This window comes from Rissa tridactyla, unplaced genomic scaffold (genome assembly GCF_028500815.1).
Source record: "Rissa tridactyla isolate bRisTri1 unplaced genomic scaffold, bRisTri1.patW.cur.20221130 scaffold_33, whole genome shotgun sequence".
Lineage (NCBI taxonomy): Eukaryota > Metazoa > Chordata > Aves > Charadriiformes > Laridae > Rissa > Rissa tridactyla.
Window position 1 is genome coordinate 1,340,714 of NW_026529545.1, and position 26,326 is coordinate 1,367,039.

Genomic DNA, 26,326 nt, shown 5'->3' on the forward strand with positions numbered 1-26,326 from the left:
TAAAGTTGAGTGAACTCAATCCCTCCTGTTCACAGAATCATAGAATGGTTCGGGTTAGAAGGGGCCTTAAAGATCATCTAGTTCCACCCCCCTGCCCTGGGCAGGGACGCCTCCCACTAGACCAGGTTGCTCAGAGCCCCGTCCCACCTGGCCTTGAACACCTCCAGGGATGGGGCAGCCACAGCTTCTCTGGGCAACCTGGGCTAGGGGCTGACCACCCTCACAGCAAAGAATTTCTTCCTAATCTAAGTCTCCCTTCTTTCAGTTTAAAACTGTTACCCTTCGTCCTATCGCTCCATTCCCGGATAAAGAGTCCCTCCCCATCTTTCCTGTAGGCTTCATTTAGGTACTGGAAGGCTGTTCCTGCACTTCAGGCTCCTCTCTCCAGCCATGCCCAGGAGGCTGGAAGGTTGACATTTCCTCTAGGTTGGAAGGGCAACTGGTAGGATGCCTGGACATCTGTCCTCCTTCTGGTGAGTCAAATGAGGGGACAAGGTCTGGTGATGGACAGCACTGGACCAAGAAGTACAGACCAGTTGTGGTGATGGCTGCAGGGGTCAGCCGAGAGCCCAGTCAGTACTCAGTAGGTCAGTCATAATGGGACAGGTTTGAGGTGGGTTGTGAAAGGCAAGTCAGGAGGTTGGGATCAGGGCCAAGTCAGTGAGGAATGAGACCAGGTGGGACTGTACCTGCAAGAGGGAAAGGGCAAGGGGAAAACCTGAGCTGAAAAGCAAGCATCTGAGTGTGGATTGGCCTCTCTATGGGACCTCTCTATGGGGCTGGCCCTGGGCCCACACAACCCACTGCCCCCAGGTGGGACAAAGGCGTCTGCCTCAGGGCCCTTTGCAGTCTGGACTCTATGGGGCACCAGCTGAGTAAAGGAGGCCCTGTCAGGGATTTTTTTCATGCTTCTTCCTTAATGGAAAGTGTCCAACAGCTTGGGGTGAGAGGACCTCATTTCCCATGTTCAGTTATTCCCTGTGCTGAGAGGTTGAAAAAAGAAATCTCAGTTCCAGAAATATCCTTAAGTGAAAATATGTCATACCATGTTTGGGGAGCAGAGAGGTCCAGCTTCTAAGGGATGGAGAACTGTGAACCCAGCACAGGAGCACAGCCACCAGGGCAGGGATCTACCTAGCAAGAGGACTGGGGCAGGCCTGGAGATGGCGGCCTGGGTCAACTGGGAGTCCAGATCATCAGATGGCTTTGTGGTGATGCGGCAGGATCAAGATCAAGACAGGAGCACAGATGAGCAAATCAGGATTAGATTCAATGAGGGTAATGAGGGTCAGAGAGAGGCCAGTACTCAACAGGCAGGTCCACAGGGACAAGGCAGGTCCCAGGTCCTGTTATTGCCCTTGGGGCCCTGACATCATCAGGACTGGGAGCAGCTCTGTGGAAAGGCCCTTGGTGCTGTGGTGCACAGCAAGGTGGCTGTTAGCCATTTGTGTGCTCAAGCAGCGAGGAGTGCACACAGCACTGAGGGCTGCATGAAGAGGAACATGGCCTGGGGGTGACGAGACATGATCCTTGTTCTCCAGTCAGCACCTCAGAGAACATAACATCCCTTCATCCTATCACGCTCCAGGCCCTTGTGCCTCAGGGAGAGGTTCGGAGGCCCTCTTCCAACAGGGAACAGAGCCTGTCACCTGAGGAGGACTCAACCCATCCAACAGGGCAAGTCTCTGTGGCTGGAGAAAATGCTCCTGGCTCTGGCTCTGCCTCTTCCTCCCTACTGGCCACTGGAGCAAGCTGGAGGGACCAGCTCAGGCCACCAGGGCTGTATTAGTCTAAAAGTCAATGACAGCGCAGTCATCTGTGAGGAGAGGGGCTGAATACCATTTCTGGGATCCCATCATGTCTTGTGTTCCCGATAACCAAGTTCAGACATGCCCGTGCTCACTGCTCTGCCTCACTTTCCCTTTTTGAAAGAGCAGGTTTCAAGTCTACCCTAGAGGTTTTAGGGGAGCTCAGCCCTTTCTTGAGATGTTTATTAAGAGTAATCCTTAGGGAGAGCTGAGACACAGAGAAAAAAAACATGTGGGAGACTGAACACTGCTCTAAACCCCAGGACACACTGGAGAACAGGAGCATTTGGGTGCTGCTGAAAAGTCACTGCAGGAGCTGCTGGGGGAAGACAGCAAGGGCAGAGACAGGGTTTTGACAGGGCTGAGACACTCTGGTTTGCAGAGAGCCCAGGGAAAGGAACAGCATGGTGGAGAAAAAGCAGAGAGTGAGACCCTGACCTCAGTCCTCATTTCCAGCCACTGTCAGCACAGAATTCACCCCTTCATGCTGAGGTAGGTGCTGAAGATGCTGAGGGTGGAAGGGTGGAATCATTCTATGATTCTATGATTCTTAGATTCTAAGTAAAGTCTGGGTGTTGTTGATGAAACTGCTGGATCTTTCAAAAGAAGAAACTTGTAAGGGGAGAACAGGGTCCTGTCCTTTCCTGTATGTCTTCCAACCCCAGCCCCCTCCTTCCCCCAGAGACCCTGAGTCCAGGCACCATGGACCAGAGAAGCTTGGGAGGAGCTGGTGGTGCTGGGTTACAGCTGGGCTGGGGTGTGTTTGACCATCCCTGGGCACTCACTGCCTTGGCTGGGATGGAAGACGTGTCTGGGCAGGGTGTTTTCAGCCAGACTGCCTGTGACCTTCATTTTGCCACGCAAATTGCTGCTTTGTTTCTGTTTTTTTTTTACTTTTTCTCTGATTGTATGATGATCATGTAGGTTTTGATCTACAGTGGTCATGTTTCTCACTTCTAGTCTGTGAGGAGGGCTGGAGACATTAGTGACTCTGCAGTGACTCTAGTAACCTCTCCTAATGGTGTCTGTCATCATCACCTGCAGAAGCAATTCATCCAGACCAGGAGATGGGATTTCAAGGGATCCCTCTTCCAGGGAGTGCTGAGCAGAAGGATGTTTCTCAGGCATGGACTTCCCCTGGCTGCACTCTCAGGCATGTTCTGTGCACTTTTACACGCCCCCGACCCTGCTCTTGTGCCACCTCACCCCCAGGCACCCTGGGGACACCCTTGCCAGTGCCCAGCAATGCTGGGCAGTGAGCCCTGTGAGCACAGATGGCTGGGATGACCTCATGAGGTCCTGCTACTGGTCTGGGATGTGTAGGGAGGCAGCCCCAAAGCCCTCAGGAACCACCAACGAAGAGGGAAAGACATGACTGAAATGATCCTCCCTGTCCCTTTCCCTTCCTTCCTGCACAGTCTCTCCTGTTTCCCGATTCTCTCAGTTATGGTTTTCCTCCTGTTTAGTTTTTCAACTTCTGTACCAGTTTTTCCTCCATGGTTTGATACACAAAGTGATTTTAGGCATCCTCTCAGAGAGTCCCACAGCATCGACAGCCCCACCCTGCTGTTTCTCCAAGGCAGGAATTCCAGACTCAGTTTGCCAGTGGAAGTGATTGTTCTGGGTCAGTGTGGGAAGTAAGTGGCTTTGGGGGGACTCCTACATGAAGTGCTGGGACCACTTGCTTTGTGCAGCGTCCATCCTCTTCTTCGGAGGGAGAAGGGTCTCTGGTGTCGCATAGTTCACACAAAGGACTTTCAGAGTGAAAGGAGTGTGTTATATCCAATACCTTTCTCTCTCCTGAGAGCAGAAGGACCTCTGTCCTTGATACCTAAACTGGGTCTTCCTGGGAGCAAATTTGGGCACACGAAGGAAAGCTCTCTCTGAGAGACCAAGTGCACGTTTTGGTTTTGTTCTGTAGTGAGAAACATGCAGCTCTACAGGGCAGCTCAACTCCTTGGTATGAGGAGGTCTCTGGAAGAAACGGTTTCGCTGCTGTCTCTAGGCACAGAGTCCACAGAGTCAATGTGAAGAGATTTCTTTAAAAAAATCTTTTTAAAAGTAAAGACAGAAATACACATTCCTTCTTGGTGCTCCTCTTCTTGGGAACTGCAGAAATAAAAGAGAAACACCACAGCATGGATGGAGGGCAATGGGTCAATGGGACACCACCAGTGGAGTTCCTGCTGCTGGGAATGAGTGATGATCCCTCTCTCCAGACACTGCCCTTCATCCTTTCACTTGTCATCTACACTGTGACTGTCTTTGGGAACATCCTCATTGTTGTGCTGGTGATGGCAGATCAGCATCTGCGCACCCCCATGTACTTCTTCCTGGACAATCTGTCCTCCTTGGAGATCTGCTACAGCTCTACCATCTTGTCCCGGCTGCTGGCCAGCTTCCTGACTGGGGACAAGACCATCTCTGCTCATGGCTGTATGGCTCAGTTCTACTTTTTTTCCACTTCTGCTGGTACTGAGTGTTACCTGCTGGCAGCCATGCCCTATAATCGGTACTTGGCCATCTGCCAGCCCTTACTCTATGCAAGCCACATGACCTGGAAGGTGAGTCTCCAGTTGGCAGCTGCGTCTTGGCTGGGGGGATTGCTGCTATTTGCAGTACTCATCTTCCTCTTATTTCAGTTGAAGTTCTACAGCCCCAAGGCAATTGACCACTTCTGTGATTTTACTCCGTTGATGGAGCTCTCCTGCAGTGACACCAACGTGCTTACAGGGGCCGCTTTAATCTTTGTCTTCTTGGATGCAGTATTCCCTTTTCTGTTCACACTGGCCTCCTATGTGTTTATCATAGCTGCCATCCTGAGGATCCCGTCCCATCAGGGCAGGCAAAAAGCCTTCTCCACCTGTTCCTCTCACCTTACTGTCGTCACTCTCTTCTATGGCACTCTTATCATTGTCTACATGCTGCCCAGGACAACTCCACCGAGGCAGCTCAACAAAGTATTCTCCTTTTTCTACACTGTCCTCACACCCCTGATTAACGCCCTCATCTCCAGTTTGAGGAACAGGGAGGTCAGGGAGGCCCTCTGGAAGGTGCTCAGGAAAGCAAAGGCCTGCACCCAGAACTCCTGGCGTGAGGGTGACAGTAGGAACAAACCACTTGCAAGTCTTTCACAAGGGCAAGTGCTGAATACTGGGCACACCTCCAGAAGTGTGTGCCATTGCGCCTACTTGAAACTAGCGCAGGGATGAAAGAGGAGAGTTCTCATAAATAAATACTCTTGTAGAGGACAGACTGTGAAAAATGCAATGGGTTGGCCTTTCCCTTCATGATAAATGGTTTGGTGACCTTATTTGTGTGAACTTCTTAAATGACAGTTCTCCTTTACTGAGAAAGTAGAAGATCAAATTTGGGCCGACATCCGAGTATCATCCAGACAAGCATGAGGGCATATCATTCCCTCCTCTGTTCCCTGAGGGGTCAACAAGCCCCTGCCCCAGCTGCACTCCTCTGGCTCCAGCTGTACCTTTGTTCTTTTCTCTTCACCTTTCTGGTAGGGAAATAGGGACAGCCTGATCCTAGCTTCTTCACCTTGAAGGATCAGGCTTTCCTTCTCAGCCATATTTCTCCACTGGAAAGCCCTGATTCAGCCTTCCTCCAGAGCCCAGGGACAGGAGTGGGCTTGGGGTCTGGATTCCCACAGATCTCGATTGCTTCAGTCCCCTTTGGGATGGGAGCCTTTGCCACCAGCACACACAGCTGACTCCTCTTCAGCTTCCTCACCAAGAGCCCTGTGGCCTCTTCTGCAAAGCTGTTCTCTGATCACTTGGCCCCTAGCTGACGCTTTGCACGGGGCTTTTGGGTTTACTGCACCCCAATGTGCAGGACTCTGCCCCTGCCTTGGCTGGATTTCAGGATGCTCCTGAAAGTCCCATTCTGCAGCATGTCATATAATAGAATCATATAATCATTTTGGTTGGAAGAGACCTTTAAGATCATCAAGTCCAAGCACTAACCTAGCACTGCCAAGTTACCCCTAAACCATGTCCCTTAGCACTACATTTACATGTCTTTTAAATACTTCCAGGGATGGCGACTCAACCACTTCCCTGGGCAGCCTGTTCCAATGTTTGATAACCCTTTCAGTGAAGACATTTTTCCTTATATCCAGTCTAAACCTCCCCTGGTGCAACTTGAGACTGTTCCCTCTTGTCCTATCGCCTGTTACTGACCAACCCCCACCTCGCGACAACCTCCTTTCAGGTCGATGTAGAGAGCAGTAATGTCTCTCCTCAGGCTCTTTTTCTCCAGGCTGAACAACCCAAGTTGGCTCAGATGCTTTTCAGAAGACTTGTGCTCTAGACCCCTCACCAGCTTCGTTGCCCTTCTTTGGATACGCTCCAGCACCTCAATGTCTTTCTTGTGGTGAGGCGCCCAAAACTGCACACAATATTTGAGGCGCGGCCTCACCAGTGCCGAGTCCAGGGGGACCATCACTGCCCTAGTCCTGCTGGCCACACTATTTCTAATACAAGTCAAGATGCAATTGGCCACCTTGGCCACCTGGACACCCTGCTGGCTTATATTCATCCAACTGTCAACCAACACCCGCAGGTCCTTTTCCGCCGGGCAGCTCTCCAGCCACTCTGCCCCTGGCCTGAGGCGTTCATGGGGTTGGTGTGACCCAAGTGCAGGACCCGGCACTTGGCCTTGTTGAACCTCATACCATTGCCTGGGTCCATCGATCCAGGAAGGCTGTAGAGCCTTCCTACCTCAAGCAGATCAACATCCCTCCCAACTTGGTGTCGTCTGCAAACTTACTGAGGGTGCACTGAATCCCCTTGTCCAGACTGTTGATAACGATATTAAAGAGAACCGGCCCCAATACTGAGCCCTGGGGAACACCACTTATGACCAGCTGCCAACTGGATTTAACCCTGTTCACTACGACTCTGGGCCATCCAGCCAGTTTTTCACCCAGTGAAGTGTACTCACATCCAAGCCACGGTCAGCCAGTTTCTCCAGGAGAATGCTGTGGTAAATGGTGTCAAAGGCTTTACTAAGGACTAGGCAGACAACATCCACAGCCTGTCCATCATTCACTAAGTGGGTCACCTTATCATAGAAGGAGATCAGGTTTGTCAAGCAAGACTTGCCTTTCGTAAACCCATGCTGACTGCGCCTGAGCAGCTGGTTGTCCTGTACGCGTCACGTGATGGCACTGAAGATGATCTGCTCCATGACCTTCCCCACCACCAAGGTCAGACTGACAGGCCTGTAATTCACCGGATCCTTCTTGCAGTCCTTCTTGTAGATGGGCGTCACATTTGCTAACCTCCAATCAACTGGGAGCTCCCCGGTTAGCCGGGACTGCTGATAAATGATGGAAAGTGGCTTCGTGAGCACATTCACCAACTCCCTCAGTTGGATCCTCCCTTAGGTGGATCCCATCCGGCTTCATAGAAATTTCAAGATGCCCCTCAATAGCAACCTGGCTTCCAGAGTCTCAAGCAGCAGTTAACAGAGACCAGAGCTCTTGGGTCAGCGGTGGATGGGCACTGAAGGATCTTCCTTTGGTTTAACTTGGGAGAGGCTCAAGAAAGGCCCTATCACAAAGGGATAAAATGATCCTTGGTCTCCTGTAAAGAGCAAACTCCTTGTGGGATAGTGAATGGGGTTTGTGGGAATGTATGAAGAGGACTGTAGGAACACACAAAGGTTATGCTAGGTTGTTCAGAAGGGCCAAAGGCAGGGATCTGGAGGGATCCAGGTCACTGTCCTGGTTTGAGGTGAACCAATTTTCTGTTCATTAATTTTACCTTTTAGCTGAGCCTTATGGAGACACTGTTCATTCTCAGAGCGATAAGACCAAGGGATGGTACGCAGAGAGGCTCTTGCTTATACTTACCACTATAACAACCAAGGCCAGATAACTTTTGTTATTTGCCCCATTGGAGGGACAAAAGTGGGAAAGCATAAAGGGGTCGCACCCACAGTGAGGAGAGTTCAGGATAGGTGACCCAAATGTAACCAAGAGGGTATTCCATCCCATCTGCCCCATGCTCAGAATAAAAGCTGAGGGATCAATGGGTCAGCCTCTTTCTTCAATGGCTGGCGTCCGAGGAGGACTCTGTCTGTTCATCTGCCTTTGATCCCAATCTGTGCCTTCCTGAATCCAGATCCAGAATCCAGTTCCCATCCATTGCTGAGTCCAGTCTGGGACTTTCCCAATGCCTGCTGGTAACGTGATCATCATCCTGGGAGCTTACTACAGTTTTGTGTATATTTTATATATTTCATTCTTTTCTTTTTATTTTATTATTAATATTTCATTAAAGTAGTTCAGGTTTTTTCCTAAACTCGTAAGTTTCTTTTTCTCTGTCCCTCCTCTCCTTGGAGACAGAGGTGGGGGAGAGCATCTGTCATTCATCTCGGTGGCCAGTCTGGCCCAAACCGTGACAGATGCCCAATGTGGGGCTTGAGTGGGGCTTGACCAGAGCTCTGATAGATTGCCTGAATAGTTTGAATTCCAGCTTGCTCAGAGATTAAAACAGAAAGCTGACATCATATCATTCTTAAGCAAAATGTTGTATCACGCCTTTAGACAGCTCTGTTTGAAGTTAGTTGTTGCAACGCTGCTTAACCTGCTGAATGTGTTGCATGGTTTATTTGCTCTTTGGGTTTGAATGCGGTGGTTTAAATGTGCAATTTTGCTGTAGTTTGGAATTCAGATGTATAATATGGTTACTTGGATAACAGTTCTTCCTGCATATCTTGGGCATCAAGTGATGTATTCTATTACTAATTACACTTTCAATTTTACCTGGGGAAAGTTTACTTCGCCCTTTAATACTTACCCCAAAGTCACACCATCAGAGCTAGGGGAAACCTTTTGGGCTGTTTAAAAAATGAATGTTACTTTCATAAAATCATGATTTAGTTGTTGGTATTTCTGAATGTGTTGCAGGGGTAGTTTTTTATTAAACCAGTGCAGGAGTGAGCGTTGTGTAACATGTGCTGCTGCTACTCAAAGACAACGAGCCACTCCCTGACCTGTACTGGCACCAGCCACTCTGCCGCCTGCACTGGCACAAGCCCCTCTGCAGCCTGTACTGCCACAAGCTACTCCAGCCTCAACAACGAGCACCGTCACTACTCCAGCTGCTTTAACAACAAGTACCACTGCTACTCAAACTCCATCAGAACTGGTACAAGTTGCCCCAGTGACCAGGAAGCAGAAAAGGAGGTCAGCTCATTCCCCTGCCCCTTATGAAAAAGACCAGCACAAGCCAGACAGCATGGGAGTTCTGATGAAGATCCAAGAGAGGGTCCTTCTAAAGCAAACAAAGGAAAGAGTCCTTCTAAAACAGACAAAGGAAAGATTCCTTCTAAAGCAGATCAGGGAGAAGGTCCTTCTCAGGCAGTGTCAATGCAGGAGGAGGATTCAGAGGCAGAGATAATTGTTAAATCCTTCTCTATGAAGGATTTGTGAAATATGAGGAAGGACTTTAGTTGTCATGAAGGTGAGATACTTATCTGCTGGTTGCTCTGATGCTGGGACAATGGGGCTGATACCATAGACTTAGAAGGTAAAGAAGCTAGGCAGCTGGGAAACCTGGCCAGAGACGGAGCTATCAATAAAGTGATTGGGAGAAAGACAAACACTCTCAGTCTCTGGAGGCAACTGTATCAGCCATAAAAGGCAGATATCCCTTCAGGGATGATATTGAATGCCATCCAAGCAAATGGACCAGCATAGAAAAAAGTAATTAAGTACCTGAGAGAAGAGGCTGGGCGAAAGGTGATTTGTGGTGACAGTAATGTCTGTGGTGATGGAGCTAAATGCAGTTTTGAAAGAACTGTATATTTTTCATTCTTTTATTTTTATTATTTTCCTAAAACTTCCATTAAATTAGTTTAGTTCTTCTAAACTCGTCTCTTTCTCTCTCTTCCAAGTCTCCTCAGAGAGTTGGGTAGAACATCTCTCTTTAATTTAGGTGGACCGTCCGTCCCAAAAAAGGACACTCAACTGTTAGGGCCAGTTCAGTTTGGCTTCCGGGTCTTCCTCAGCTCCATTTCTGATTGCAACTTCAGTCCTGAAGGCAACTCAGCTGGGATGTTGGACAGACTAATCTAGGCAGCTTGAACGAAGTTACCTTGGCTCCTGGTAGCAGCTCAGCTAAGCTCTTGGGGCCAGCGAATGGGACACACAAAGCTCAGCTCCGGGGGCTCACTGTGCTCAGCATGTGGGGCATCTTAGCCCGACTCCTGAGCTGACTCCGCTCCAAACTCGGCACAGCCTTGCCTTGTCTTTTAGCGCTAAGTCAGATGGGCTCCTGTGGCCAGCTCTACCCAAATCCTTGGCCGGCTCATCTCGGATCCTGGAATGGCTGGTGGAGGCTCCTACGCTGGCTCCGCAGGGTTCCTAGGGCCAGCTCTGCTCCTTGCGCTATCAGCCTGCTTCCTTCTGTGCTCTGAGCTCACCTCCTTGGTCCACCGCTGCTCTGCACCTGGGGCCGCATCAGCTTGGCTCTTGTGACGGACTCACCTGAATGTTTGTATCCAGCGCAGCTTGGCGTTCGGGCTGAGTTTGACTCGCCTACTGGGAACACCTCAGCTCGCCTCCTGGGATACCTCCAGAAGGCTCCTGGCCTGGCTCTGCATCGATCCTACGGCACACTCAACTCAGCTCCCTGCACCAACTCAACATGCCTCCTTCTGTCCCCGCACCTCCCATGTTTGAACCGCATCAGCTTGGCTCCTTGGGCCAACTCGACTCCTGGTGGCAGCTCAGCTCGCATTCTGAGGCCAGCGAAGCTCGACATTTGGGACGCCTCCACTCTGTTTCTGGGACACACGCGCTCGGCTCCTGGGGCTCGCTGCGCCCAGCATGTGGGGCATCTTGGACCAACTCCTGAGCTGACTCTGCTGGGACCTCAGCGCAGCCTTCTTTGAACCGCCTCGGTTTGACTGCTTGCACCAAGTCACCTCGACTCCTGGTGGCAGCTCACCTCACATTCTGAGGCCAGCGAAGCTCCACTTTTGGGGACGCCTCCACTCGGTTCCTGGGACGCACGCGCTCGGCCCCTGGGACTCACTGCACACGGCATGTCGGGAATCTTGGACCAACTCCTGAGCTGACTCCGCTCAGACCTCAGCGCAGCTTTGCCTTGTCTTTTGGCGCAAAGTCAGATGGGCTCCTGTGGCCAGCTCTGCCCAACTCCTTGGCCGGCACATCGCAGCTCCTGGGATGCCTGGTGGAGGCTCCTACGCTGGCTCCGCAGGGTTCCTAGGGCCAGCTCTGCTCCTTGCGCTATCTCAGCCTGGTTCCTCATTCGGACCCAGCTCGACTCCTTGGTCCACCGCTGCTCTGCACCTGGGGCTGCATCAGCTTGGCTCTTGTGACGGACTCACCTGAATGTTTGTATCCAGCGCAGCTCGGCGTTCGGGCTGTGTTCGACTCGCCTCCTGGGACACCTCCAGAAGGCTCCTGGCCTGGCTCTGCATCAATCCTAGGGCACACTCAACTCAGCTCCCTGCACCAACTCAACATGCCTCCTTCTCTCCCCGCACCTCCCATATTTGAACCGCCTCAGCTTGGCTCCTTGGGCCAACTCGACTCCTGTTGGCAGCTCAGCTCGCATTCTGAGGCCAGCGAAGCTCCACTTTTGGGACGCCTCCACTCTGTTTCTGGGACACACGCGCTCGGCTCCTGGGGCTCGCTGCGCCCAGCATGTGGGGCATCTTGGACCAACTCCTGACCTGACTCTGCTGGGACCTCAGCGCAGCCTTCTTTGAACCGCCTCGGTTTGACTGTTTGCACCAAGTCACCTCGACTCCTGGTGGCAGCTCAGCTCGCATTCTGAGGCCAGCGAAGCTCCACTTTTGGGGACGCCTCCACTCGGTTCCTGGGACGCACGCGTTCAGTTCCTGGGCCTCACTGCACACGGCATGTGGGGAATCTTGGACCAACTCCTGAGCTGACTCCGCTCAGACCTCGGCGCAGCTTTGCCTTGTCTTTTGGCGCAAAGTCAGACGGGCTCCTGCGGCCAGCTCTGCCCAACTCCTTGGCCGGTTCATCGCAGCTCCTGGGATGGCTGGTGGAGGCTCCAACACTGGCTCCGCAGGGTTCCTAGGGCCAGTTCCACTCCTTGCGCTATCTCAGCCTGGTTCATCGTGCGGTCTGAGCTCGCCTCCTTGGTCCACCGCTGCTCTGCACCTGGGGCCGCATCAGCTTGGCTCTTGTGATGGACTCACCTGAATGTTTGTATCCAGCGCAGCTCGGCGTTCGGGCCGTGTTCGACTGGGCTACGGGAAACACCTCAACTCGCCTCCCGGGACACCTCCGTAAGGCCCCTGGCCTGGCTCCTCATGGATCCTAGGGCACACTCAACTCAGCTCCCTGCACCAACTCAACATGCCTCCTTCTGTCCCCACACCTCCCATGTTTGAACCGCCTCAGCTTGGCTCCTTGGCCCAACTTGGCTCCTGCTGGAAGCTCAGCTCGCATTCTGAGGCCAGCGAAGCTCCACTTTTGGGGACGCCTGTACTCGGTTTCTGGGGCACACGCGCTCAGTTCCTGGGGCTCACTGCACACGGCATGTGGGGACTCTTGGACCAACTCCTGAGCTGACTCCGCTCAGACCTCGGCGCAGCTTTGCCTTGTCTTCTGGCGCAAAGTCAGATGGGCTCCTGCTCCCAGCTCTGCCCAACTCCTTGGCCGGCATATCGCAGCTCCTGGGATGCCTGGTGGAGGCTCCAACGCTGGCTCCGCAGGGTTCCTAGGGCCAGCTCCGCTCCTTGCGCTATCTCTGCCTGCTTCCTCGTACAATCTGAGCTCGCCTCCTTGGTCCACCGCTGCTCTGCACCTGGGGCCGCATCAGCTTGGCTCTTGTGACGGACTCTCCTGAATGAATGTATCCAGCACAGCTCGGCGTTCGGGCTGTGTTCGACTCGCCTCCTGGGACACCTCCAGAAGTCTCCTGGCCTGGCTCTGCATCGATCCTACGGCACACTCAACTCAGCTCCCTGCACCAACTCAACATGCCTCCTTTTGTCCCCGCACCTCCCGTGTTTCAACTGCCTCAACTTGGCTCCTTGGGCCAAACCACCTTGACTCCAGGTGGCAGCTCAGCTCAGATTCTGCGGCCAGTGAAGCTCCACTTTTGGGGACGCCTCCCCTTGGTTCCTGGGACACACGCCCTCGCTCCTGCGGCTTGATGCACCCAGCCTGTGGGGCATCATGGACCAACTCCTGAGCTGACTCCGTTCGGACCTCGGCGTAGCCTTGCCTTGTCTTTTGGCGCAAAGTCAGATGGGCTCCTGTGGCCAGCTCTGCCCAACTCCTTGGCCGGCACATCGCAGCTCCTGGGATGCCGGGTGGAGGCTCCTACGCTGGCTCCGCAGGGTTTCTAGGGCCAGCTCCACTCCTTGCGCTATCTCAGCCTGGTTCATCGTGCGGTCTGAGCTCGCCTCCTTGGTCCACCGCTGCTCTGCACCTGGGGCCGCATCGGCTTGGCTCTTGTGACGGACTCGTCTGAATGTTTGTATCTAGCGCAGCTCAGCGTTCGGGCTGTGTTCGACTGGGCTACTGGAAACACCTCAGCTTGCCTCCCGGGACACCTCCGTAAGGCTCCTGGCCTGGCTCCTCATGGATCCTAGGGCACACTCAACTCAGATCCCTGCACCAACTCAACATGCTACCTTCTGCCGCTGCACCTCCCATGTTTGAACCGCCTCAGCTTGGCTCCTTGGGCTAACTCGACTCCTGGTGGCAGCTCAGCTCGCATTCTGAGGCCAGCGAAGCTCCACTTTTGGGGACGCCTCCACTCGGTTCCAGGGACACACGCGTTCAGTTCCTGGGCCTCACTGCACACGGCATGTGGGGAATCTTGGACCAACTGCTGAGCTGACTCCGCTCAGACCTCGGCGCAGCTTTGCCTTGTCTTTTGGCGCAAAGTCAGATGGGCTCCTGTGGCCAGCTCTGCCCAACTCCTTGGCCGGCACATCGCAGCTCCTGGGATGGCTGGTGGAGGCTCCTACGCTGGCTCCGCAGGGTTCCTAGGGCCAGCTCTGCTCCTTGCGCTATCTCAGCCTGCTTCCTCATGCGGTCCCAGCTCGCCTCCTTGGTCCACCGCTGCTCTGCACCTGGGGCCGCATCAGCTTGGCTCTTGTGACGGACTCACCTGAATCTTTGTATCCAGCGCAGCTCGGCGTTCAGGCTGTGTTCGACTCGGCTACTGGGAACACCTCAGCTCGCCTCCTGGGATACCTCCAGAAGGCTCCTGGCCTGGCTCTGCATCGATCCTACGGCACACTCAACTCAGCTCCCTGCACCAACTCAACATGCCTCCTTCTGTCGCCGCACCTCCCCTGTTTAAACCGCCTCAGCTTGGCTCCTTGGCCCGCTCAACTTGGCTCCTGCTGGCAGCTCAGCTCGCATTCTGAGGCCAGCGAAGCTCCACTTTTGGGGACGCCTCCACTCGGTTCCTGGGGCACACGCGCTCAGTTCCTGGGGCTCACTGCACACGGCATGTGGGGAATCTTGGACCAACTCCTGAGCTGACTCCGCTCAGACCTCGGCGCAGCTTTGCCTTGTCTTTTGGCGCAAAGTCAGATGGGCTCCTGTGGCCAGCTCTGCCCAACTCCTTGGCCGGTTCATCGCAGCTCCTGGGATGCCGGGTGGAGGCTCCTACGCTGGCTCCGCAGGGTTCCTAGGGCCAGCTCTGCTCCTTGCGCTATCTCAGCCTGCTTCCTCGTACAATCTGAGCTCGCCTCCTTGGTCCACCGCTGCTCTGCACCTGGGGCCGCATCAGCTTGGCTCTTGTGACGGACTCGTCTGAATGTTTGTATCCAGTGCAGCTCGGCGTTCAGGCTGTGTTCGACTCGGCTGCTGGGAACACCTCAGCTCGCCTCCTGGGATACCTCCAGAAGTTTCCTGGCCTGGCTCTGCATCGATCCTACGGCACACTCAACTCAGCTCCCTGCACCAACTCAACATGCCTCCTTCTGTCGCCGCACCTCCCCTGTTTAAACCGCCTCAGCTTGGCTCCTTGGCCCGCTCAACTTGGCTCCTGCTGGCAGCTCAGCTCGCATTCTGAGGCCAGCGAAGCTCCACTTTTGGGGACGCCTCCACTCGGTTCCTGGGGCACACGCGCTCAGTTCCTGGGGCTCACTGCACACGGCATGTGGGGACTCTTGGACCAACTCCTGAGCTGACTCCGCTCAGACCTCGGCGCAGCTTTGCCTTGTCTTTTGGCGCAAAGTCAGATGGGCTCCTGTGGCCAGCTCTGCCCAACTCCTTGGCCGGCACATCGCAGCTCCTGGGATGCCGGGTGGAGGCTCCTACGCTGGCTCCGCAGGGTTCCTAGGGCCAGCTCTGCTCCTTGCGCTATCTCAGCCTGGTTCCTCATGCGGTCCCAGCTCGCCTCCTTGGTCCACCGCTGCTCTGCACCTGGGGCCGCATCAGCTTGGCTCTTGTGACGGACTCGTCTGAATGTTTGTATCCAGTGCAGCTCGGCGTTCGGGCTGTGTTCGACTCGGCTACTGGGAACACCTCAGCTCGCCTCCTGGGATACCTCCAGAAGTCTCCTGGCCTGGCTCTGCATCGATCCTACGGCACGCTCAACTCAGCTCCCTGCACCAACTCAACATGCCTCCTTCTGTCACCGCACCTCCCGTGTTTGAACCGCCTCAGCTTGGCTCCTTGGCCCGCTCAACTTGGCTCCTGCTGGCAGCTCAGCTCGCATTCTGAGGCCAGCGAAGCTCCACTTTTGGGGACGCCTCCACTCGGTTCCTGGGACGCACGCGCTCGGCCCCTGGGACTCACTGCACACGGCATGTGGGGAATCTTGGACCAAGTCCTGGGCTGACTCCGCTCAGACCTCGGCGCAGCTTTGCCTTGTCTTTTGGCGCAAAGTCAGATGGGCTCCTGTGGCCAGCTCTGCCAAATTCCTTGGCCGGCACATCGCAGCTCCAGGGATGTCGGGTGGAGGTTCCAACGCTGGCTCCGCAGGGTTCCTAGGGCCAGCTCCGCTCCTTGCGCTATCTCAGCCTGGTTCCTCATGTGGTCCCAGCTCACCTCCTTGGTCCACCGCTGCTCTGCACCTGGGGCCGCATCAGCTTGGCTCTTGTGACGGACTCGTCTGAATGTTTGTATCCAGCGCAGCTCGGCGTTCGGGCTGTGTTCGACTCAGCTACTAGGAACACCTCAGCTCGCCTCCTGGGATACCTCCAGAAGGCTCCTGGCCTGGCTCCGCATGGATGCTAGGGCACACTCAACTCAGCTCCCTGCACCAACTCAACATGCCTCCTTCTGTCCCCGCACCTCCTGTGTTTGAACCGCATCAGCTTGGCTCCTTGGGCCAACTCGACTCCTGGTGGCAGCTCAGCTCGCATTCTGAGGCCAGCGAAGCTCCACTTTTGGGACGCCTCCACTCTGTTTCTGGGACACACGCGCTCGGCTCCTGGGGCTCGCTGCGCCCAGCATGTGGGGCATCTTGGACCAACTCCTGAGCTGACTCTGCTGGGACCTAAGCGCAGCCTTCTTTGAAGCGCCTCGGTTTGACTGCTTGGACCAAGTCACCTCGACTCCTGGTGGCAGCTCAGCTCGCATTCTGAGGCCAGCGAAGCTCCACTTTTGGGGACGCCTCCACTCGGTTCCTGGGACACACGCGTTCAGTTCCTGGGGCTCACTGCACACGGCATGTGGGGAATCTTGGACCAACTCCTGAGCTGACTCCGCTCAGACCTCGGCGCAGCTTTGCCTTGTCTTTTGGCGCAAAGTCAGATGGGCTCCTGTGGCCAGCTCTGCCCAACTCCTTGGCCGGCATATCGCAGCTCCAGGGATGCCTGGTGGATGCTCCTACGCTGGCTCCGCAGGGTTCCTAGGGCCAGCTCTGCTCCTTGCGCTATCTCAGCCTGCTTCCTCGTACAATCTGAGCTCGCCTCCTTGGTCCACCGCTGCTCTGCACCTGGGGCCGCATCAGCTTGGCTCTTGTGACGGACTCGTCTGAATGTTTGTATCCAGCGCAGCTCGGCGTTCAGGCTGTGTTCGACTCGGCTACTGGGAACACCTCAGCTCGCCTCCTGGGATACCTCCAGAAGGCTCCTGGCCTGGCTCTGCATCGATCCTACGGCACACTCAACTCAGCTCCCTGCACCAACTCAACATGCCTCCTTCTGTCCCCGCACCTCCCATGTTTGAACCGCATCAGCTTGGCTCCTTGGGCCAACTCAACTCCTGGTGGCAGCTCAGCTCGTATTCTGAGGCCAGCGAAGCTCGACTTTTGGGACGCCTCCACTCTGTTTCTGGGACACACGCGCTCGGCTCCTGGGACTCGCTGCGCCCAGCATGTGGGGCATCTTGGACCAACTCCTGAGCTGACTCTGCTGGGACCTCAGCGCAGCCTTCTTTGAAGCGCCTCGGTTTGACTGCTTGCACCAAGTCACCTCGACTCCTGGTGGCAGCTCACCTCGCATTCTGAGGCCAGCGAAGCTCCACTTTTGGGGACGCCTCCACTCGGTTCCTGGGACACACGCGTTCAGTTCCTGGGCCTCACTGCACACGGCATGTGGGGAATCTTGGACCAACTCCTGAGCTGACTCCGCTCAGACCTCGGCGCAGCTTTGCCTTGTCTTTTGGCGCAAAGTCAGATGGGCTCCTGTGGCCAGCTCTGCCCAACTCCTTGGCCGGCACATCGCAGCTCCAGGGATGCCGGGTGGAGGCTCCTACACTGGCTCCGCAGGGTTCCTAGGGCCAGCTCTGCTCCTTGCGCTATCTCAGCCTGCTTCCTCGTACAATCTGAGCTCGCCTCCTTGGTCCACCGCTGCTCTGCACCTGGGGCCGCATCAGCTTGGCTCTTGTGACGGACTCGTCTGAATGTTTGTATCCAGCGCAGCTCGGCGTTCGGGCTGTCTTCGACTCGGCTACTGGGAACACCTCAGCTCACCTCCAGAAGTCGCCTGGCCTGCCTCCGCATGGATCTTAGGGCACACTCAACTCAGCTCCCTGCACCAACTCAACATGCCTCCTTCTGTCCCCGCACCTCCCATGTTTGAACCGCCTCAGCTTGGCTCCTTGGGCCAACTCAACTCCTGGTGGCAGCTCAGCTCGCATTCTGAGGCCAGCGAAGCTCGACTTTTGGGACGCCTCCACTCTGTTTCTGGGACACACACGCTCGGCTCCTGGGGCTCGCTGCGCCAGCATGTGGGGCATCTTGGACCAACTCCTGAGCTGACTCTGCTGGGACCTCAGCGCAGCCTTCTTTGAAGCGCCTCGGTTTGACTGCTTGCACCAAGTCACCTCGACTCCTGGTGGCAGCTCACCTCGCATTCTGAGGCCAGCGAAGCTCCACTTTTGGGGACGCCTCGACTACAGTTTCTGGGAATGCCGCAGCTCAACCCCTGGGGCTCGCTGCGCTCAGCATCTGGGGCATCTTGGACCAACTCCTGAGCTGACTCCGCTCGGAGCTCAACGAAGCTTTGCCTTGTCTTTTGGCGCCAAGTCAGATGGGCGCCTGCGGCCAGCTCTGCCCAACTCCTTGGCCGGTTCATCGCAGCTCCTGGGATGGCTGGTGGTGTCTCCTACGCTGGCTCCGCAGGGTTCCTAGGGCCAGCTCTGCTCCTTGCGCTATCTCAGCCTGGTTCCTCATGCGGTCCCAGCTCGCCTCCTTGGTCCACCGCTGCTCTGCACCTGGGGCCACATCAGCTTGGCTCTTGTGACGGACTCGTCTGAATGTTTGTATCCAGCGCAGCTCGGCGTTCGGGCTGTGTTCGACTCGGCTACTGGGAACACCTCAGCTCGCCTCCTGGGATACCTCGAGAAATTTCCTGGCCTGGCTCTGCATCGATCCTACGGCACACTCAACTCAGATCCCTGCACCAACTCAACATGCCTCCTTCTGTCACCGCACCTCCCCCGTTTCAACCGCCTCAGCTTGGCTCCTTGGGCCAATTCAACTTGACTCCTGGTGGTAGCTCAGCTCGCATTCTGAGGCCAGCGAAGCTCCACTTTTGGGGACGCCTCCACTCGGTTCCTGGGGCACACGCGCTCAGCTCCTGAGGCTCGCTGCACACGGCATGTGGGGCATCTCGGACCAACTCCTGAGCTGACTCCGCTCGGACCTCGGCGTAGCCTTGCCTTGTCTTTTGGCGCAAAGTCAGACGGGCTCCTGTGGCCAGCTCTGCCCAACTCCTTGGCCGGCACATCGCAGCTCCAGGGATTGCGGATGGAGGCTCCTACGCTGGCTCCGCAGGGTTCCTAGGGCCAGCTCTGCTCCTTGCGGTATCTCAGCCTGGTTCCTCATGCGGTCCCAGCTCGCCTCCTTGGACCACCGCTGCTCTGCACCTGGGGCCGCATCAGCTTGGCTCTTGTGACGGACTCGTCTGAATGTTTGTATCCAGCGCAGCTCGGCGTTCAGGCTGTGTTCGACTCGGCTACTGGGAACACCTCAGCTCGCCTCCCGGGACACCTCCGTAAGGCTCCTGGCCTGGCTCCTCATGGATCCTAGGGCACACTCAACACAGCTCCCTGCACCAACTCAACATGCCTCCTTCTGTCCGCGCATCTCCCATGTTTGAACCGCCTCAGCTTGGCTCCTTGCGCCAACTTGGCTCCTGCTGGCAGCTCAGCTCGTATTCTGAGGCCAGCGAAGCTCGACTTTTGGGACGCCTCCACTCTGTTTCTGGGACACACGCGCTCGGCTCCTGGGACTCGCTGCGCCCAGCATGTGGGGCATCTTGGACCAACTCCTGAGCTGACTCTGCTGGGACCTCAGCGCAGCCTTCTTTGAAGCGCCTCGGTTTGACTGCTTGCACCAAGTCACCTCGACTCCTGGTGGCAGCTCACCTCGCATTCTGAGGCCAGCGAAGCTCCACTTTTGGGGACGCCTCCACTCGGTTCCTGGGACACACGCGTTCAGTTCCTGGGCCTCACTGCACACGGCATGTGGGGAATCTTGGACCAACTCCTGAGCTGACTCCGCTCAGACCTCGGCGCAGCTTTGCCTTGTCTTTTGGCGCAAAGTCAGATGGGCTCCTGTGGCCAGCTCTGCCCAACTCCTTGGCCGGCACATCGCAGCTCCAGGGATGCCGGGTGGAGGCTCCTACGCTGGCTCCGCAGGGTTCCTAGGGCCAGCTCTGCTCCTTGCGCTATCTCAGCCTGCTTCCTCGTACAATCTGAGCTCGCCTCCTTGGTCCACCGCTGCTCTGCACCTGGGGCCGCATCAGCTTGGCTCTTGTGACGGACTCGTCTGAATGTTTGTATCCAGCGCAGCTCGGCGTTCGGGCTGTCTTCGACTCGGCTACTGGGAACACCTCAGCTCACCTCCAGAAGTCGCCTGGCCTGCCTCCGCATGGATCTTAGGGCACACTCAACTCAGCTCCCTGCACCAACTCAACATGCCTCCTTCTGTCCCCGCACCTCCCATGTTTGAACCGCCTCAGCTTGGCTCCTTGGGCCAACTCAACTCCTGGTGGCAGCTCAGCTCGCATTCTGAGGCCAGCGAAGCTCCACTTTTGGGACGCCTCCACTCTGTTTCTGGGACACACACGCTCGGCTCCTGGGGCTCGCTGCGCCAGCATGTGGGGCATCTTGGACCAACTCCTGAGCTGACTCTGCTGGGACCTCAGCGCAGCCTTCTTTGAAGCGCCTCGGTTTGACTGCTTGCACCAAGTCACCTCGACTCCTGGTGGCAGCTCACCTCGCATTCTGAGGCCAGCGAAGCTCCACTTTTGGGGACGCCTCGACTACAGTTTCTGGGAATGCCGCAGCTCAACCCCTGGGGCTCGCTGCGCTCAGCATCTGGGGCATCTTGGACCAACTCCTGAGCTGACTCCGCTCGGAGCTCAACGAAGCTTTGCCTTGTCTTTTGGCGCCAAGTCAGATGGGCGCCTGCGGCCAGCTCTGCCCAACTCCTTGGCCGGTTCATCGCAGCTCCTGGGATGGCTGGTGGTGTCTCCTACGCTGGCTCCGCAGGGTTCCTAGGGCCAGCTCTGCTCCTTGCGCTATCTCAGCCTGGTTCCTCATGCGGTCCCAGCTCGCCTCCTTGGTCCACCGCTGCTCTGCACCTGGGGCCACATCAGCTTGGCTCTTGTGACGGACTCGTCTGAATGTTTGTATCCAGCGCAGCTCGGCGTTCGGGCTGTGTTCGACTCGGCTACTGGGAACACCTCAGCTCGCCTCCTGGGATACCTCGAGAAATTTCCTGGCCTGGCTCTGCATCGATCCTACGGCACACTCAACTCAGATCCCTGCACCAACTCAACATGCCTCCTTCTGTCACCGCACCTCCCCCGTTTCAACCGCCTCAGCTTGGCTCCTTGGGCCAATTCAACTTGACTCCTGGTGGTAGCTCAGCTCGCATTCTGAGGCCAGCGAAGCTCCACTTTTGGGGACGCCTCCACTCGGTTCCTGGGGCACACGCGCTCAGCTCCTGAGGCTCGCTGCACACGGCATGTGGGGCATCTCGGACCAACTCCTGAGCTGACTCCGCTCGGACCTCGGCGTAGCCTTGCCTTGTCTTTTGGCGCAAAGTCAGACGGGCTCCTGTGGCCAGCTCTGCCCAACTCCTTGGCCGGCACATCGCAGCTCCAGGGATTGCGGATGGAGGCTCCTACGCTGGCTCCGCAGGGTTCCTAGGGCCAGCTCTGCTCCTTGCGGTATCTCAGCCTGGTTCCTCATGCGGTCCCAGCTCGCCTCCTTGGACCACCGCTGCTCTGCACCTGGGGCCGCATCAGCTTGGCTCTTGTGACGGACTCGTCTGAATGTTTGTATCCAGCGCAGCTCGGCGTTCAGGCTGTGTTCGACTCGGCTACTGGGAACACCTCAGCTCGCCTCCCGGGACACCTCCGTAAGGCTCCTGGCCTGGCTCCTCATGGATCCTAGGGCACACTCAACACAGCTCCCTGCACCAACTCAACATGCCTCCTTCTGTCCGCGCATCTCCCATGTTTGAACCGCCTCAGCTTGGCTCCTTGCGCCAACTTGGCTCCTGCTGGCAGCTCAGCTCGCATTCTGAGGCCAGCGAAGCTCCACTTTTGGGACGCCTGTACTCGGTTTCTGGGGCACACGCGCTCAGTTCCTGGGGCTCACTGCACACGGCATGTGGGGAATCTTGGACCAACTCTTGAGCTGACTCCGCTCAGACCTCGGCGCAGCTTTGCCTTGTCTTTTGGCGCAAAGTCAGACGGGCTCCTGTGGCCAGCTCTGCCCAACTCCTTGGCCGGCACATCGCAGCTCCTGGGATGCCGGGTGGAGGCTCCAACGCTGGCTCCGCAGGGTTCCTAGGGCCAGCTCCGCTCCTTGCGCTATCTCTGCCTGCTTCCTCGTACAATCTGAGCTCGCCTCCTTGGTCCACCGCTGCTCTGCACCTGGGGCCACATCAGCTTGGCTCTTGTGACGGACTCGCCTGAATGAATGTATCCAGCGGAACTCGGCGTTCGGGCTGTGTTCGACTCGCCTCCTGGGACACCTCCAGAAGTATCCTGGCCTGGCTCTGCATCGATCCTACGGCACACTCAGCTCAGCTCCCTGCACCAACTCAACATGCCTCCTTCCGTCCCCGCACCTCCCGTGTTTCAACTGCCTCAACTTGGCTCCTTGGGCCAAACCACCTTGACTCCAGGTGGCAGCTCAGCTCAGATTCTGCGGCCAGTGAAGCTCCACTTTTGGGGACGCCTCCCCTCGGTTCCTGTGACACACGCCCTCGTATCCTGCGGCTTGATGCACCCAGCCTGTGGGGCATCATGAACCAACTCCTGAGCTGACTCCGTTCGGACCTCGGCGTAGCCTTGCCTTGTCTTTTGGCGCAAAGTCAGATGGGCCCCTGTGGCCAGCTCTGCCCAACTCCTTGGCCGGCACATCGCAGCTCCTGGGATGCCTGGTGGAGGCTCCAACGCTGGCTCCGCAGGGTTCCTAGGGCCAGCTCTGCTCCTTGCGCTATCTCAGCCTGGTTCATCGTGCGGTCTGAGCTCGCCTCCTTGGTCCACCGCTGCTCTGCACCTGGGGCCGCATCGGCTTGGCTCTTGTGACGGACTCGTCTGAATGTTTGTATCCAGCGCAGCTCAGCGTTCGGGCTGTGTTCGACTGGGCTACTGGAAAGACCTCAGCTCGCCTCCTGGGATACCTCCAGAAGGCTCCTGGCCTGGGTTCACATGGATGCTAGGGCACACTCAACTCAGCTCCCTGCACCAACTCAACATGCCTCCTTCTGTCCCCGCACCTCCCATTTTTGAACTGCCTTAACTTGGCTCCCTGGGCCAACTCAACTTGGCTCCTGGTGGCAGCTCAGCTCACATTCTGAGGCCAGTGAAGCTCCACTTTTGGGGACGCCTCCACTCGGTTCCTGGGACACACGCGTTCAGTTCCTGGGGCTCACTGCACATGGCATGTGGGGAATCTTGGACCAACTCCTGAGCTGACTCCGCTCAGACCTCGGCGCAGCTTTGCCTTGTCTTTTGGCGCAAAGTCAGATGGGCTCCTGTGGCCAGCTCTGCCCAACTCCTTGGCCGGCACATCGCAGCTCCAGGGATTGCGGATGGAGGCTCCAACGCTGGCTCCGCAGGGTTCCTAGGGCCAGCTCTGCTCCTTGCGCTATCTCAGCCTGCTTCCTCGTACAATCTGAGCTCGCCTCCTTGGTCCACCGCTGCTCTGCACCTGGGGCCGCATCAGCTTGGCTCTTGTGACGGACTCGTCTGAATGTTTGTATCCGGCTCAGCTCGGCGTTCGGGCTGTGTTTGACTCGGCTACTGGGAACACCTGAGCTCCCCTCCTGGGATACCTCCAGAAGGCTCCTGGCCTGGCTCCGCATGGATGCTAGGGCACACTCAACTCAGCTCCCTGCACCAACTCAACATGCCTCCTTCTGTCCCCGCACCTCCCGTGTTTGAACCGCCTTAACTTGGCTCCTTGGGCCAATTCAACTTGACTCCTGGTGGCAGCTCAGCTCGCATTCTGAGGCCAGCGAAGCTCCACTTTTGGGGACGCCTCCACTCGGTTCCTGGGGCACACGCGCTCAGTTCCTGGGGCTCAACGCACACGGCATGTGGGGAATCTTGGACCAACTCCTGAGCTGACTCTGCTCAGACCTCGGGGCAGCTTTGCCTTGTCATTTGGCGCAAATTCAGATGGGCTCCTATGCCCAGCTCTGCCCAACTCCTTGGCCGGCACATCGCAGCTCCTGGGATGCCGGGTGGAGGCTCCTACGCTGGCTCCGCAGGGTTCCTAGGGCCAGCTCCGCTCCTTGCGCTATCTCAGCCTGGTTCCTCATGCGGTCCCATCTCGCCTCCTTGGTCCACAGCTGCTCTGCACCTGGGGCCGCATCAGCTTGGCTCTTGTGACGGACTCGTCTGAATATTTGTATCCAGCGCAGCTCGGCGTTCGGGCTGTGTTCGACTCGGCTACTGGGAACACCTCAGCTCGACTCCTGGGATACCTCCAGAAGTCTCCTGTCCAGGCTCCGCATGGATCCTAGGGCACACTCAACTCAGCTCCATGCACCAACTCAACATGCTACCTTCTGCCGCCGCACCTCCTGTGTTTGAACCGCCTCAGCGTGCCTCTTTGGGCCAACTCAACTCCCGGTGGCAGCTCAGCTCGTATTCTGAGGCCAGCGAAGCTCCACTTTTGGGACGCCTCCACTCTGTTTCTGGGACACACGCGCTCGGCTCCTGGGGCTCGCTGTGCCCAGCATGTGGGGCATCTTGGACCAACTCCTGAGCTGACTCTGCTGGGACCTCAGCGCAGCCTTCTTTGAAGCGCCTCGGTTTGACTGCTTGCACCAAGTCACCTCGACTCCTGGTGGCAGCTCAGCTAGCATTCTGAGGCCAGCGAAGCTCCACTTTTGGGGACGCCTCCACTCGGTTACTGGGACACACGCGCTCAGCTCCTGGGGCTCGCTGCACACGGCATGTGGGGCATCTCGGACCAACTCCTGAGCTGACTCCGCTCGGACCTCGGCGTAGCCTTGCCTTCTCTTTTGGCGCAAAGTCAGACGGGCTCCTGTGGCCAGCTCTGCCCAACTCCTTGGCCGGCACATCGCAGCTCCAGGGATGTCGGGTGGAGGCTCCTACGCTGGCTCCGCAGGGTTCCTAGGGCCAGTTCCACTCCTTGCGCTATCTCAGCCTGGTTCATCGTGCGGTCTGAGCTCGCCTCCTTAGTCCACCGCTGCTCTGCACCTGGGGCCGCATCAGCTTGGCTCTTGTGACGGACTCGTCTGAATGTTTGTATCCAGCGCAGCTCAGCGTTCGGGCTGTGTTCGACTGGGCTACTGTAAAGACCTCAGCTCGCCTCCCGGGACACCTCCGTAAGGCTCCTGGCCTGGCTCCTCATGGATCCTAGGGCACACTCAACTCAGCTCCCTGCACCAACTCAACATGCTACCTTCTTCCGCCGCACCACCCGTGTTTGAACCGCCTCAACTTGGCTCCTTCGGCCAGCTCAACTTGGCTCCTGGTGGCAGCTCAGCTCGCATTCTGAGGCAGTGAAGCTCAACTTTTGGGACACCTGCACTCGGTTTCTGGGACACACGCTCTCAGCTCCTGGGGCTCGCAGCACACAGATTTTGGGGCATCTCGGACCAACTCCTGAGCTGACTCCGTTCGGACCTCGGCGTAGCCTTGCCATGTCTTTTGGCGCAAAGTCAGACAGGCTCCTGTGGCCTGCTCTGCCCAACTCCTTGGCCGGTTCATCGTAGCTCCAGGGATGTCGGGTGGAGGCTCCTACGCTGGCTCCGCAGGGTTCCTAGGGCCAGCTCCACTCCTTGCGCTATCTCAGCCTGGTTCCTCGTACAATCTGAGCTCGCCTCCTTGGTCCACCGCTGCTCTGCACCTGGGGCCGCATCAGCTTGGCTCTTGTGACAGACTCACCTGAATGTTTCTATCCAGCGCAGCTCGGCGTTCGGGCTGTGTTTGACTCGGCTACTGGGAACACCTCAGCTCGCCTCCAGAAGTCTCCTGGCCTGGCTCTGCATGGATCCTAGGGCACACTCAACTCAGCTCCCTGCACCAACTCAACATGCCTCCTTCTGTCGCCGCACCTCCCCTGTTTAAACCGCCTCAGCTTGGCTCCTTGGGCCAACTCGACTCCTGGTGGCAGCTCAGCTCGCATTCTGAGGCCAGCGAAGCTCGACTTTTGGGACGCCTCCACTCTGTTTCTGGGACACACGCGCTCGGCTCCTGGGGCTCGCTGCGCCCAGCATGTGGGGCATCTTGGACCAACTCCTGAGCTGACTCTGCTGGGACCTCAGCGCAGCCTTCTTTGAACCGCCTCGGTTTGACTGCTTGCACCAAGTCACCTCGACTCCTGGTGGCAGCTCACCTCGCATTCTGAGGCCAGCGAAGCTCCACTTTTGGGGACGCCTCCACTCGGTTCCTGGGACACACGCGCTCAGTTCCTGGGGCTCACTGCACACGGCATGTGGGGAATCTTGGACCAACTCCTGAGCTGACTCCGCTCAGACCTCGGCGCAGCTTTGCCTTGTCATTTGGCACAAAGTCAGACGGGCTCCTGTGGCCAGCTCTGCCCAACTCCTTGGCCGGCACATCGCAGCTCCTGGGAT

General features: G+C 56.8%; 1 protein-coding gene across 1 annotated transcript in view; it reads left to right on the forward strand.

Annotated features, from left to right (window-relative positions):
- The first annotated feature begins 3,946 nt into the window (after nt 1-3,946).
- LOC128903421 (olfactory receptor 5B21-like) overlaps nt 3,947-26,326 on the forward strand; it is a 36,448-nt gene continuing 14,068 nt past the window's right edge. Inside the window, exon 1 of the mRNA XM_054187431.1 lies at nt 3,947-4,901. Within this exon, the coding sequence (XP_054043406.1) occupies nt 3,947-4,901 (955 nt within the window). The remainder of the gene's footprint in view (nt 4,902-26,326) is intronic.